Raw genomic sequence first — 14802 nt, 5'->3', positions numbered from 1 at the left:
AGGTCACTGGATACCTGGATGCACTTAGTGCACTCAACCCAAGGCGTGAAAGTAATTTCATGCAGTGTCTCTTTTAGTGTTCATGTGGATATGTAAAAAAGCCCACACATGGTGGTCATGAGTTAGTACCAGTTCTATCACCATGTGTTCAGGTGTTTGTGCGCATGTTGCTGTAGGTCTGAAATGTTGATTTACTTACTTTAAGTATTTTAAAATGTAATTTTTCTTGTAATCACCCACTAATATTGACGTGCCTAGCATTGGATTGTAAGGTTTTTCAGCATTCAGGGACCATGAAATCAATATAATTTAGACATACAATTAGTCCAAGGTGGCTGTGTACTAATAACTTTTCCTAGTATTTTTTGGCATGTGTTTTGTTTTGTTAACAGAAATACACAAAAGATTGTACCTCCCTAATCTATTATTATTATTATTTATTGTAGTTTTGTAGATGCATGATTAGCCTTTCTGGAAGCCCTGTCCATTTTCTCATGCTGTTTACAAACCTCACTTATCACGGTAGTCTACTTATTTCCAAAATGTGTTTTAAAATTGATTGCAAATCCATGTCATAGCAGTATGTATGATTATGATCAAGCTAACAAAGTTAAAGCCATTTACATTCGGTGTTCATATTATTTTGTCCACCCGTTGTGCAGACCTGAACAAAATAAGTCAGTCGGAACTACATTTCAGTCGTTCGTTTCTAGCCGGAAGCCAAAGCTTCCGTGATTTGGTGCTCCGTTTAAACAGTCCGTTCCTTCCTTTAGCCGTCCATGCAGTGAACAGCTGATGTGGTGCTTCTCCCTGTCAGACAGCCGTGAAACATTTTGTCCCCATTCTCCAAGAAGATAGCTCGACATGACTAAAGAGGAAGTCCAGGGGTAAGAATGGAGTGAAAGCTGTGCATGTCATAAGTCACGTGTCACAGCATCGCCAGCACGTAGCGGTTTAACGTTAGCGCATGCTAGCAGTAGTACGGATAGCAACTAGCTAGCATGACCTAAACATGCAGCAGATTGCATCATCTGACAGTTCAAGTAAATGCATCATAAAGTTTTGTTTAAATAGCCGCAATATACACCTAAACACACGATGCACACACTTTCCTGCAGTCTTGATTTGTGCTCTTTGAGCACCAAATTCAATGAAAGAGTCGCTCAGTTTATAATGGCCTTGCTCAATGTGCGATTTCCACAGCTAGAAATACAAGATACAAGATGCTGAAAGTTTTTTTTTAGGTGTCTGGTGAATTCGGCATATTATAACTTTGTTAATATGAAAATAAGTCAGACTTTATACTAGTTGGCTATTGGTAGCCGACTCAAAGTTGGAATGTGAATGAATTAATACCAGATATCGCAAAGTGTATTTGCATAGATAATATGGCCTCCTTCCCCTCTGGTCATGGGCCACTTCGTTTTCAGTTTAAAGTTGGAGTTATAGACATGAAGGAATGTTTGGGGCCAAATAAGTTAATCTAAGTTACTTTAAACTTATTGCACAAAATACACTGAGTGACCAGACAAATAGAAATCTTGTATGATGTAATACAATGCAATATACCAGCCCTCCACTAAATACTTCATTAACCTATTTAAAATGCTCTCGTTTGAGATTACTACTTTAGTTATTTGTGTTTTGCTTCAATTGTATGGTTCTGGACTGCATTATAATAGGAGTCGTTTCCAATATTTTGTCGAGGTTAGAAATAGAGAGTAGCAAAAATATTCTAAACACCTGACAATATAATGCAAACCAACAACACCACAAATAGTAGCTTCAACAATTACCAGTGAATTGAATCAAACCCTGTCAACACTTTTTTTTGTTGTTTCACAAATGTAAGATTGCAGGGCTTCTGCATTGGATTGCATTGTAATGTAAAGAGCTTTCACTTGTCCTGGAAACTTGATGTACTTCAGATGACCAAGCCTCGTAGATAGACTTGTTTTTTAATGTGCAACCGTTCTATCCATTTATTGTCCTTTTATGATTACACCTGTTGGACAGGTGTCATTATGACGTGTTATTCAGTAAACTGATCGTTGTCAGCTGCCAAATGGGATAAGCTATTGGACGTTTAACTGTGTGACATATAGTCGTTTGTCAGTGAAGAATTAAATTTGCACTGTGTAAAGAATGGACAACCACAAAGTTTGTTTGTATACTGATTCAAGAGCAGAGTGTAGGCGTTTTGTGGACAGCTGCTCCAGACAGTAAGACTGATCGCACTTGCCTGAGGGGAAAAAAAAGATTGCCGAACCAGTTTTAACAAATTCAACTGGAACATATAAATAAACCAGCCCGAGTGCATCTTTATTAATCTCCTCCACACTCTGTCTCGGTGTAGTTCAGGTTCATAACACGGTTATAACGCAAGTTAGCAGTAGGCTACTCATATGTAGCCTATGTTTGCGGTTGTTTGTTTGTTTAATGCTGAGGCTATGCTCTTTCAAAACAGTAATCGATGATGGAATAATAATTTTATTTCAGGTGTCACAGAGAAGTATGGTACTGTAGTCCAGCCTAAATTGGTATTAAGATTCATGATGAAGAGAGATCTCATAAGAGATTTGTCTGCAAGTCGTTGGAGCGGGGTTGGTTTTAACTTTGGTTGTGGAGGAAGTGTAAAACCTGGTCTGAAGTCCTCCCTTGGAAGACAAGGAGATCATCTGTTGTGATTTTTGTTTCTTGTTTAGGCTCTATTTCTATTTCTAGTTGGCCTTTGGTCTTTGTTATTTCCTGTGACTAAATAGGAGCAGCTCCGACATTGCTCCAAGGCTTCCTTCAGGTCTAGACACCTGCTTATTGGGGAAAAAAACAAACAGCACTCATTCATCTGCAGTCTTAGCACACATTTATAACAGCGGATGCAAGTCTGATTTGGAGAAGTGCAACGTTCAGACTGTTTCTAATATGAAGTCTGTGATCACCTGGTTTATTGCAGCTTTATCTTGTTCAGCCTTTTGGTCTTTGACCTAAAATATTTGCACACCAGGTCCTCAGTAAGCCACAAATACTTTCCTAGTGTTGCACTGATGTAGACCAGGATAAATCACTTTCACTTTATTCTGTTTTCGCTTTCAAAGGCAGTTTTTCTAATTTCTAATAATAAAAGTAGTGTTCTTAAATATTATTGTTAAAATCAAATACACTATGTGAACTTGTGGTCTACTGTCAGACTGTTTCACTACCACGCATTTATGGCTGTTTATGATGTTATCCAAGGTTTCTATCAGTTTTAACTTAGTTACATTCATAAATTAGATTAATGTTCATTCATGATTGTGTTACATCAAGATAAGAGCGTAGTGTTGTGTTAAGTCTACTGTCCTGTTGCTGCCACAAAACAAACCTCACTTTAAATGCCACACGCTTATCAGCACTGACACTGTGTTGTGCTGTGTAGTGTGACAGTTTCATTTAGCAAATAAAGACACCTTTCCTTTCAGATAAGGCGAAATGTTATCATAATCAGATGATCTGTATTCTTCACAAATTCTATAATGGATTTGAAAGTGCTGCTGAGACTGCTGTCTTCTTAAAGCCCTAGTGTTTATCTAGCTAATCTTACTTTCTGGCATCTCTGCTTTTAGCCGCTCTCCAAACTCCCATCCCTCCAGTCACACAGGCTATGGCTGTTTTGTTTGAAATAACAATGGGATTAAAGGTAGCGCAGACTTAAAAGCTGGAGGTGGCGATGGCTCTGAATTAATTTTCCCAGGCAGTCAATAACTTCCTCATGGGATGCAGGAGAAATAGAAGGTGGAAGTTGACTTAAATGTTTATGTTGTGTGTCTCTTCCTGTTTCAGGGCGACGGAGGAGGAGCAGCAGGCTCAGTCAAAGAAAGGCCTAAAGAAACAGCAGAAGGAAGCGGAGAAAGCTGCAAAGAAGGCTGAGAAACAGGCCAAGCTGGTCAGTGTTGTTTTTTGTCTTGTTTCTTTTTCTGGTTTGTTGTTTGACATCCGTCCCCCCTCTTACAGCTGGTAAGGTTGTGACGTGCGGTTCTGCTGGGCATTGTGGGTCCAGGAGGGTTGGATAGCCACAGGGGGGGTGAGAGTATCCATTGTTTAAGTATTCCTGTCATTTTGGCTTTGTTTATGTCCACCCAAACAAAGTGCTATTTTCTTCTACACCAAGTGCAAGACTAATATATATATCTATATATATCTATATATATATAGATATATATGCTCATGTAAGTGCATGTTCTCACTACAACGTTCTTACACTTCAGAAAGTCTTGTGGACAGGTGTGTCAGATCATGAACTCTGACTGTGAAAGAACCAAAACTCCCACACACTGTCAAACCCCTCAGACCTTTATTGGGTCAAATTTTTACCTGATTTATCAACATTGTCAACAAAGAAACAAAAATGTTATAAACATTGTGCAGGAGTTTTTGGTCCTTTCCTCAAACACCTGCGACCCCTGGTGAGCACAATGCTGGACCCCCTCCAGTTTGCTTACCGTCCCGGACTACACAGATCCCTTTCCCACCTGGAAAACACTGGAAGCACTGTGAGGATCATGTTCTTTGACTTCTCCAGTGCCTTCAACACCATCCAGCCAGCACTGCTGAGGGTGAAGTTGGAAGGAGTGGGAGTGGACCGTCACCTGGCTTCATGGACAATCGACTACCTCACCAACAGACCACAGTATGTGAGGTTCTGGGACTGTGTGTCTGATGTGGTGGTCTGCAGCACGGGGGCCCCCCAGGGTACGGTTCTCTCGACACAACATTGTCAATTGTCACATCCGGAAGTTCTCTGACGACACTGCCATCGTTGGATGTGTGTCTGAGGGGAACGACCTGGAATACAGGGAGGTCATCAGCGACTTTGTCAGCTGGTGTGAGCTCAACCAGCTTCACATCAACGCCAGCAAGACGAAGGAGATGATGATCGACTTTAGGAGGAAGTCATCCAGTATCACACCGGTGAACATCCAGGGTTTGGACATTGAGGTGGTGGAGAACTACAAATTCCTGGGTGTTCTCCTGAACAATAAACTGGACTGGTCTGACCACACTCAGGCCTGTACAAGAAGGGCCAAAGCCGCCTCCACCTGCTGAGGAGGCTGAGGTCCTTCGGTGTGTGCAGGAAACTGCTCTGGACTTTTTATGACACTGTGGTAGCTTCGGCTATCTTCTATGCTGTGGTCTGCTGTGGGGGGGCAGCACGGACAGGGACAGGTGGAGGCTCAACAGACTGATTAGGCGAGCCGGCTCTGTTCTGGACTGTCCGCTGGGCTCCATCGAGGAGGTGGGGGAGAGGAGGATGTTGGCCAAGCTTACATCCATCATGGACAACACCTCTCACCCCCTGCACGACACTGTGGAGGCCCTGAGCAGCTCCTTCAGCAGCAGACTGTTACACCCACGGTGTAAGAAGGAGCGCTACCGCAGGTCGTTCATCCCTACTGCTATAAGACTGTTTAACAGCACTACATCATTTTGTACATAAATCTGCACATCTGTACATATTTTATATTTTCCGTGTAGGGTTAGGGTTATTTTTTATATCTGTATTTATTATATGTATATTGTTTTTTTAAAAAATACTTCTGTTTTTTATTGACACAGTGCTGTCTGCTGTGTGTTTCTGCACCTTTCTGTTTTTGCTGCTGTGACTTGAAATTTCCCCGCTGTGGGATAAATAAAGTTCATCTTATCTTATCTTTCACACAATATACACTATATTGCCAAAAGTATTCACTCACCCATCCAAATAATTGAAATCAGGTGTTCCAATCACTTCCATGGCCACAGGTGTATAAAATCATGCACCAAGGCATGCAGACTGTTTCTACAAACATTTGTGAAAGAATGGGTCGCTCTCAGGAGCTCAGTGAATTCCAGCGTGGTACTGTGATAGGATGCCACCTGTGCAACAAGTCCAGTCGTGAAATTTCCTCGCTCCTAAATATTCCACAGTCAACTGTCAGTGGTATTATAACAAGGTGGAAGCGATTGGGAACGACAGCAACTCAGCCACGAAGTGGTAGGCCACGTAAAATGACGGAGCGGGGTCAGCGGATGCTGAGGCGCATAGTGCGCAGAGGTTGCCAACTTTCTGCAGAGTCAATCGCTACAGACCTCCAAACTTCATGTGGCCTTCAGATTAGCTCAAGAACAGTGCGTAGAGAGCTTCATGGAATGGGTTTCCATGGCCGAGCAGCTGCATCCAAGCCATACATCACCAAGTGCAATGCAAAGCGTCGGATGCAGTGGTGTAAAGCACGCCGCCACTGGACTCTAGAGCAGTGGAGACGCGTTCTCTGGAGTGACGAATCGCGCTTCACCATCTGGCGATCTGATGGACGAGTCTGGGTTTGGCGGTTGCCAGGAGAACGGTACTTGTCTGACCGCATTGTGCCAAGTGTAAAGTTTGGTGGAGGGGGGATTATGGTGTGGGGTTGTTTTTCAGGAGCTGGGCTTGGCCCCTTAGTTCCAGTGAAAGGAACTCTGAATGCTTCAGCATACCAAGAGATTTTGGACAATTCCATGCTCCCAACTTTGTGGGAACAGTTTGGGGATGGCCCCTTCCTGTTCCAACATGACTGTGCACCAGTGCACAAAGCAAGGTCCACAAAGACATGGACGAGAGAGTTTGGTGTGGATGAACTTAACTGGCCTGCACAGAGTCCTGACCTCAACCCGATAGAACACCTTTGGGATGAATTAGAGCGGAGACTGAGAGCCAGGCCTTCTCGTCCAACATCAGTGTGTGACCTCACAAATGCGCTTCTGGAAGAATGGTCAAAAATTCCCATAAACACACTCCTAAACCTTGTGGAAAGCCTTCCCAGAAGAGTTGAAGCTGTTATAGCTGCAAAGGGTGGACCGGCGTCATATTAAACCCTATGGATTAAGAATGGGATGTCACTTAAGTTCATATGCGAGTCAAGGCAGGTGAGCCAATACTTTTGGCAATATAGTGTAGGTCTCAAAAATCCTTCATGCCACACTCGACAGAGTTACCATCAACAATGTTTGCAAACTGAGGACTATGTTTCTTTATATCCAACAAATCATGTGGACCAGTTACCAGTGCTGAAGTACTTCTGTACTTCCACTGTACAAATGGAGTGCCACATTTTTTGTGTCATAAACATATCGGAAGTGACACCAGTGAACTGGTTTTAGATATTTATGAGATTTTATAAACTTTGGAGGTGGACTGACCTGATTTTATTTTTCTTCCGGTACGGATGCCAATACCCAAACTCAGGATATCTTCTGATAACAAGTAAAAATCTGTTACCAGCAGATGCTCTAGTATTACTGGCGCTGTGTACAAAAACATACCCGAAAAGTTACCTGCTAACCTAACATTACGTGGCTCCTCCTTTGGGTTTTTTTACTCCAGTGGCTAAAAGTTTGTTGACTTAACCACAGTCCTTGGTTTTCTTTGGTGCAGTGTTTCCAAATGACTTTCAGAGGAAAAAGTGCAGAGAACACGCGTGTAGAAAACCCCCCAATATCTTTGGTGACTGTGATGGCATAGTCAACACATCCAGTTTCACAAAAACGGCTGACCACTGCTTTCACATTAAAATATATTTTCTTGTGAAGCCCACGCAGGAAGTGATGAGTCACAGATGTGGATTAAAGTATCAGCTCAGTATTTAATGTGAATAGGTAACGTTGGCCTGATATCCAATTAGGTTAATATGGTCAGTATCAGGATCGGTGCATCCCTAAATTTCGTCCTCTTTCGTCACTTAAAGCACACTTTGCAGCAAAAATTAGGAAATCTGTATCCATTGTTAGAAAATGTGTCATCTAGCTCGACACTGGCTTATCCCAGACTATTTATAACCCTGTGTGTCAAGTGGCTTTTATAGGTGAGAGCATCAAAGTGTCCTGTCTTCCAGCTGAATTCATCCAGTCAGCATGTTTCATGAAAGAAGCAGGTGTTTAATACACGGGCTATCGCTGCCTATTTCAGTGTGGCATAGTAAGCATTGCCTAGGGGAAGACCTGAAAGCTGAGTTGAATGTTTATTGAGTGAGCTTTGGCCATGTTATTTGCCGTTGTGCACTTTTTTTTGTGCTGACACGTGTCACTTTAGTGGCTCCGGTGTGGGTCAGTTACTGCAAGGCTATAGCAGGTCTATATTCAGTTGAGCAATATCATCCATCACGTGACTGGATTATCATATCAAGGATGGGCGACTCCAATTCACTCCACCGCCACCAGCCATTTCCACACACCAATATCAATTTGCATAGAAAATGGAATTGTAACTTTGCCAAGGCAGTGCAGAGATAAAGAATCTGTCCACTTACGCTGTTTCTATTATAAAGCAATATCTCCTGCTGCCATTACTCATTGTCTATGATGTGTTTGAGCAATGCGTAGAAGAGCTGTGTATTCCAGGGATCTGAGGCTTAGCTCCGCGACTGAGCTATGATTTATTAATTTTATTCAAATCTCTGATAGCACAAGATGAAAACACAATTTACATGACTGTTGTTGCAAAACGTTTCAAGTTGCACCATTTGAAGTGGAATGTTTTTGAACATCTCTCATGTTTTGAGTTTAATAGATAGTCCTCTTGTTGTTACTTCCTGGCTATTTGCAATGGCCTTTAAACCCCCCGTCGTCTTTTTGTGTTTCAGGCTGCCGAACAACAAAGCACGGAGGAAGATGTAAGTATCCCCTATGGATCACAGTACTCATCCTCTGAGACCAGTTGCCTTCCTTTTTGTCTGACTTTGATTTTACCTCTGCTTTCACACCTTTGCAACAGTTTGTATGCAAATGCCTGCACGCTGAACTCTGTTTTGTCTCCCGACAATTTTCTCCCTAAGATCGTGATAAGCCTCATTATCTGCTCTGTCTGTCTGTCTGTTGTCTCAGATGTAGTAGACAGACTGACGCTTATGAAGTCAAAGTGGTAGAGCTGCCTTTTGAGAACAATAGAGAGTTGATGCGCACACGCTAAAAGCAGTGGGATGTTTTATTTAGCTGTTTGATGAAATTACTGATCTTGACTGCTAAGACGTAATGCTTGTATTCTTTCAGGACTTTGCCAAGGACCGATACGGTGTGTCAGCTATGGTCCAGTCCCAACAGAAACTGGGTTAGTATGAAAGCTACTTCCTTCACCCAGCGGCCAACCAAACATGCTCTCAACACAGAAACATAATAAATAGATGATGAAGATTCATTTTATATTTGTCTGCTCTTGAAGTTTATTGACCATATAGACCCATTTTGTATATTTCATTGTGTTGCCACTCTCCTGTGTCTGTACAAGGTCAGCATAGTGACTGAATAATGCATTTCAGAAGAATTAATTAATTCATTGTCACAAAGTGTGAAAAACAGACTCACAAAATAAGATGATACAGTATACGCAGTCAACACAAAGACTTCCTTTTGGTTTAAACGAACATTTTAACATTATTTCAAGGCACCAGTGTTGAGTTTCTTTCTTTCTTATCTGTGTGTATTATTCTCAATTTCCTATCAATCATCTGACACAGAGCAGAAGTGGAAGTCTCATCCACAAAATAATCTCTGAAAAAATGAACTACTTTACAAACTGCTGTCATTTTATTTTTATGTATTTGGCGCTCTCTTACCAAGGAAAGAAGATCGCTTGGCCATGTATTATAATTTTCTTTCAATTGGGTTAATTAAAAAAAAAAAAAAAAAAAGATTGGTGATTTGTAAACTAGGCTAGAGTAGCAAGGTCGGGTCAAGATCAGGGTCAGGTGGCTGACTAAAAGTCACGCATGGGCCAGCTCCGCATTGTGAAACGCCGGTTGAACATGGATACTTTGGTACAAAGGGTTAAACGGCTTAACATCTACTCTCGAGGTGAAGAAATAAACATGATGGAAAATATATGGCATCCTGAAAAAGAGAACGTGCAGCAATTCTCAAATGATATGTTTGGATACAAGATGACACCCTGATCCAGAACGTCTCAGATTACCTTAGTCTGGCTGTCAAAAGTCACAGATAACTCGATTACAGCTGATAAACATCATGAAAAATGCCTTTGGTCTATTCGCTCGTCACGATTGCAGCAGCGATAATTGCAGTAACTAATAGTGTGTGATAACTCCCGGATGAACGAGGCAGCAGGCGGACCTGTCGAGGTCGTCCATCTGTCTGGATGCTGTTTCAGCTCCACTGGCAACAAACAAAGTGAGGGCCTCCCTCACCTGCATGCCAAGCCCAGCCATTGGGACAGGGTTTGAGGTGGAGGGGGGGGGGGGCACGGGTGAGGCTTTCATGTGGGTTGACGCAGAGTTCTCAGCCAAAAGGGCGGCTCTGTTTTCTCTGGTGTAGCCTCAGTGTCTGCTTCTTCTGCTGGCTGATAATAAGGAGAAAGCATGCCTCTGAGTGACACAGGTGAAACTAGAGTCAATTTGTCATGAAGCCCACAGAGAATGGGTGAGTTAGACAGCTTTTCAGCAGGCCTCCTAGTGTGTCTTATTTATTAGGCACGTCTGTAATTTGAGCATTTTATTGTGTGTACGTCTACACACGCACATGCATGCTTATTCACATTTCTTTCTGCCTTTGGGAGTGTGCAGGGGGGTTGGGAGGAGTGTGAGTTTCTTTGCACAGAGGTGGGGAAATAGAGGCAGAAAAGTCCTTTGAAGTAATACTTTTGTGTGTGTGTGTGTGTGTGTGTGAGCCAGACAGGGCGTTGGTCCGGGTCCAAAACCTTACCCCTGAGAAGGCTGACCAGCTGATCTGGCTGCGTGCCCGAGTCCACACCAGCAGAGCCAAAGGTGAGATCACCCCCCATCTTTATTCACCTTTTTCAGCTTAGAGAGACTTTCTTTTGTGCGAAAGACACAAACGGCCAAGATTAGACGACCTCTGTGCAAATCCTTGCTGTGCTATACTGAAATGTCTGACGCGTCTGCCCTTGGGCCAGTTCTCCACGTCACTCCCTTCTCTTCAAGGCCAAACTGCAACACGGCTGCCTTTGACTTGCTTTTAGATTTCCCATGACCCTGATGACTGACATCACTCTCTTCAGGCTGATCAATACTGAAGTTCTGAAACATACACACCACACCAAAACTATACCTCCTGTGTAAAATTTCAAAATTTCTCCAGAATTTCCCTCTGTGGGATTGTGCAGACACTTACAGAGTAGTCTTTTCCATCCCTTCCATGTTAAGCAGAGTTTGACAACCTGAGGGTGTTTTTGATATCATTGTCAGATTTGCTTGTCGCTGCCAACTGGAAGCTCAGATAACCTCTATTTGTCAGATTCCAGCTACTAGCAACCATGAAGTAGCTCTATTTGAATACAATGAACCTACTCCGTTTGCCAGGTTATTACATCTCTGTATGAAACAGCAAGCCTTTTTGCTGCTGTGCTAAACGTGTGATTGCAAATAAACTCAATAGTCTTGATGATCTTTTAGCCATTTCCCTTCAAGATAACTTCCAGAGTCAAGAGTCACTTCCCCTCCACTCATGTCTTCATTCTCTCTGCTCGCTGTAAGGATGTCCGTGTGAGCAGAATAACATCCTGATTTGGTCTGGGATGAGGTGCATCTGTTGGTGGGATTTTGGCATTGCTGTTATCCCCCCCCCCCGTTTCACAGGCAACAAACATCAAAGTACCTGGGTGGTCCGACTGTCTACTGCCCTGAGTTTTTGTTGGCTAACTTGTTTACACTCTTCCTAGGTGTGTGTGTGTGTGTGTGTGTGTGTTAGGAAGGTAGCAATCACTCTTTCTCCAAACAGTGCTCTTCAAAGAGAAGGCTCCTTTCACAAATGTTTGACACTTTACCTGTAGATGACAAGAAAGATCCTTACAGCTGGGGGGTACCTTATTCACCCGGAGTCACACGTAGAATTCTAACTGAACGAACATCCATTGCGTCAGAGAGGGCGCCCAAGCTTTTATTGTGACAAGCCTGCTAAGCTTGCACGAAAGGGATCTTAACAGCCCGGCACTGTCTATTGTTGTTGTTTTGTTTTTAGGGAAGCAATGCTTCTTGGTTCTGCGTCAACAGCAGTTCAACGTGCAGGCGCTGGTCGCAGTGGGAGATCGTGCCAGCAAGCAGATGGTCAAGTTTGCAGCAAAGTGAGTACTGAGACTGCTCTTCCTGTCAGAGGCGGCACAAACAATGGTGGGAAAATCCTGGGCCCTAATCATCCACCATTCCATTTTCACACATTCTGAGTGAGGTGGAATCAATCATTTTTCACTTCACAACAAAAGCTGGCTGTTAGCAGGGCGGGATACAGCAGTGTTTTAATGGAGCGGTTCCTGTAGAGATGGCAGATACAGCAGCTTGGAGCAGAGGAGGAAGAAATACTTAAGAGCCAAGCATCATTAGTCATGTTAGCAGCCAAGTTGTAGCCCATTACTGGTAGTCTATGAATGAACATGACTATCAGCGGATATGCACTTTATTAAAAGTTCTGGGGGGGGTGATGATAATAATGCAACCTCAGGCCAACATTTGATGTTCGCACAGGAGCACTTTTGTGAAATAATTCTAAATTTGGACTTTATAAAGCATTTATGTATGAGCAACATTTAAGTAATTTATTAAAACATACGCATTCATTAGATGTTTGGAAGCATCTGTTTTCCAGTAATACCATTGCTTAATGAATTCACTATATTTGTAAATGGGGAAGACCTTAATTATCATGTATTGCTTAACTGGCCACCACCTCAGATATTGCTAAGTTAGGCAAAAGGCAACACCCACAACTGTTATCTGCCAGACTGAAATGGCAGTTAGTTTTGACATTGGATAATAAAGAACTTAAGCAATGCAGAGATTGCTGCTGTATTTAAAATAAGCCTCCTGTTAAGTAGCAGCTGTGAAAGCCTCACAGCCTCACAAAAAGCTGCCATTAAGACCGAAGACAAGCTTATGCTGTTTCATCCTCTCAGAGAAGCTGATTTTAATAAAACTGTTAACTAAACAGCACATCACTGACAAAGCAGTGTCAAACATCATTGGGATGTGTGTCAGGCTTACTTATTGTTCCAGACAGTGACCTCATACTCGGCGCTGAGGCCAAGTGTCTCTCCTCGGCTTCTCACTTCCCCCAATCATTTAGGACTGAGCTGCAAAACAGCGTCTGTATTAAAGAATTTAAAAGTGGGTGCAATCCATAGCATCTACATCAAACAACAAAATAAATGTTTCTGTAATTCATTTAATACTTTGAGAAAACATACGAAAACATTCAGTACATGTTTTTATGTAAAAACACGAAAGCCCTAAGGAAAGAAGTAAATTATCAATAATGGAGTTTATGTACACACCTGCCTGAGACATAATGTAAACAAGTCGGAGGTACTAAATGTTTTCTGAATACCAAAATGTGCATAAATTACCAATTTACACACATCAGTATACTCATGTTTCATAAATGAGACCCTAGGAGCCTCTTGGCGGGTGGTTGCAGCATATTGAGGTTCACAGGAAACTAAATCCAGGACATTCTTCTAATGAGAGTGAGGTCGCTCTGACCTGGGTCTTGACCTCTGCTGCCTGAACACACTGACCCCACTTTGTTAGAAGTGTCAGAATCCCCTGACCACGCCACAGTTCCTCTCAGTCCCTCAGCTGACCTGCTCCAAGCCGTCCTTGAGATTCAGCTTCAGCTGTCTGTTATCCTGCAGTGCTTTGTAGCTTCAGAAATTGAAAGAAGAAAGTGATTTCAAACTGCAGGTTGTTTAATATAGTAGAAAGTTTGCTGCTATGTTGCAGGACATTGTGGGGACATCACTCACTTTTCAATATATCTTTGTAACCGTCAGATTATTTCTTTTATTTGGCAGCAGTTTTTCAATCTGGTTTTGCAATGTTGTGGTTGGGCAGTTAGCTTGTTGTGCAATACATTGCAACCTAAGTGAAAAGTGATGACATGGTTGCCAAGGCAACATGGTCTTACATCAAAACTCAAAAATGGCAAAGTCACACTGCAGTGTAACGATTTATCAAGAGGGTTCCTGAGCGTTGCTGCTTGGATCAAAATGTTATGTGCTTTTTTTATATTTAAATCTTTAAGAACAGGCCAGGGACCATCAGATCTTGTGCCTTTCTGGCCCTTATAGTTTCACACACTTGGCTGTGATGATTGACAAACTGAGTAAAACCCTGGATTACAAGTAAATCCTCTCATGACCATGGCGATGGCAGTGATGACATTGCTCAGAAAGTCTCGTTTGACATATTGTATATCCAAGTCATCCTCCTCACTCACACTATTTAATTAAGTGATCTTCAGGCTCTGCAGCTTTCACAAGGCTCAAGTACCTTAGGATTGCCGAGCTTAAAGCAGAAGGGACCTGTGGCAGATTTGGTTTCTAAAACTGGAATAACAACAATCACGTCTGATTGTTGCGTACTGTGAAGTTTGTAGGTTTAATGCAGTCCTGAATCACCCGATGCAGTCAGGGCGTATGTTTGAAATAATCATAGCATGCCCTGTGGTGTGTGTGAGACCCTCATTCAGTACTGTGTAAAAGATCAGCTGTAAGTACTTTAAAGGATAGATTCACCCACATTTAAAAAAAATGTCGTCCCATTTACCACTACTGTTATGAAGCTATGCAGATTCTTTTTATTTGTGTGGAGAGTTTGAGACATCTGTTGCTGGGATTTCTGCCTCCATTCCAACACAGTGGAGGTGAATGAAATGTCATAGTTGCTGCTTTATTCAGAAATTACACTAACAGCAACATCTCAGTGGCTCCCCTTACTCTGGATGTAACAGGGACATCAATCAGTAGCAGGCGTCCTGCATGCGACAGGGAAACCATGATGTTGATCTACT

The 14802-nt window shown here is 42.5% G+C and overlaps 1 protein-coding gene across 2 annotated transcripts in view; it reads left to right on the top strand.

Annotated features, from left to right (window-relative positions):
• The first annotated feature begins 774 nt into the window (after positions 1-774).
• Positions 775-14802, top strand: part of dars1 (aspartyl-tRNA synthetase 1) — a 29045-nt gene continuing 15017 nt past the window's right edge. The window contains exons 1-6 of one of the 2 annotated variants that reach the window (XM_070914129.1): positions 775-887; positions 3820-3922; positions 8634-8663; positions 9040-9097; positions 10674-10766; positions 11980-12082. In XM_070914129.1, the coding sequence (XP_070770230.1) occupies positions 865-887; positions 3820-3922; positions 8634-8663; positions 9040-9097; positions 10674-10766; positions 11980-12082 (410 nt within the window). In that variant the 5' untranslated portion in view covers positions 775-864. Of the gene's footprint in view, positions 888-3819; positions 3923-8633; positions 8664-9039; positions 9098-10361; positions 10423-10673; positions 10767-11979; positions 12083-14802 lie in introns of those variants that run through there. The other variant, XM_070914130.1, reaches the window with a different exon arrangement.

Source organism: Enoplosus armatus, chromosome 11 (assembly GCF_043641665.1).
Source record: "Enoplosus armatus isolate fEnoArm2 chromosome 11, fEnoArm2.hap1, whole genome shotgun sequence".
Lineage (NCBI taxonomy): Eukaryota > Metazoa > Chordata > Actinopteri > Centrarchiformes > Enoplosidae > Enoplosus > Enoplosus armatus.
The sequence above is the reverse complement of the archived record's forward strand: the minus strand, read 5'-3'. Positions and strand labels throughout refer to the sequence as shown.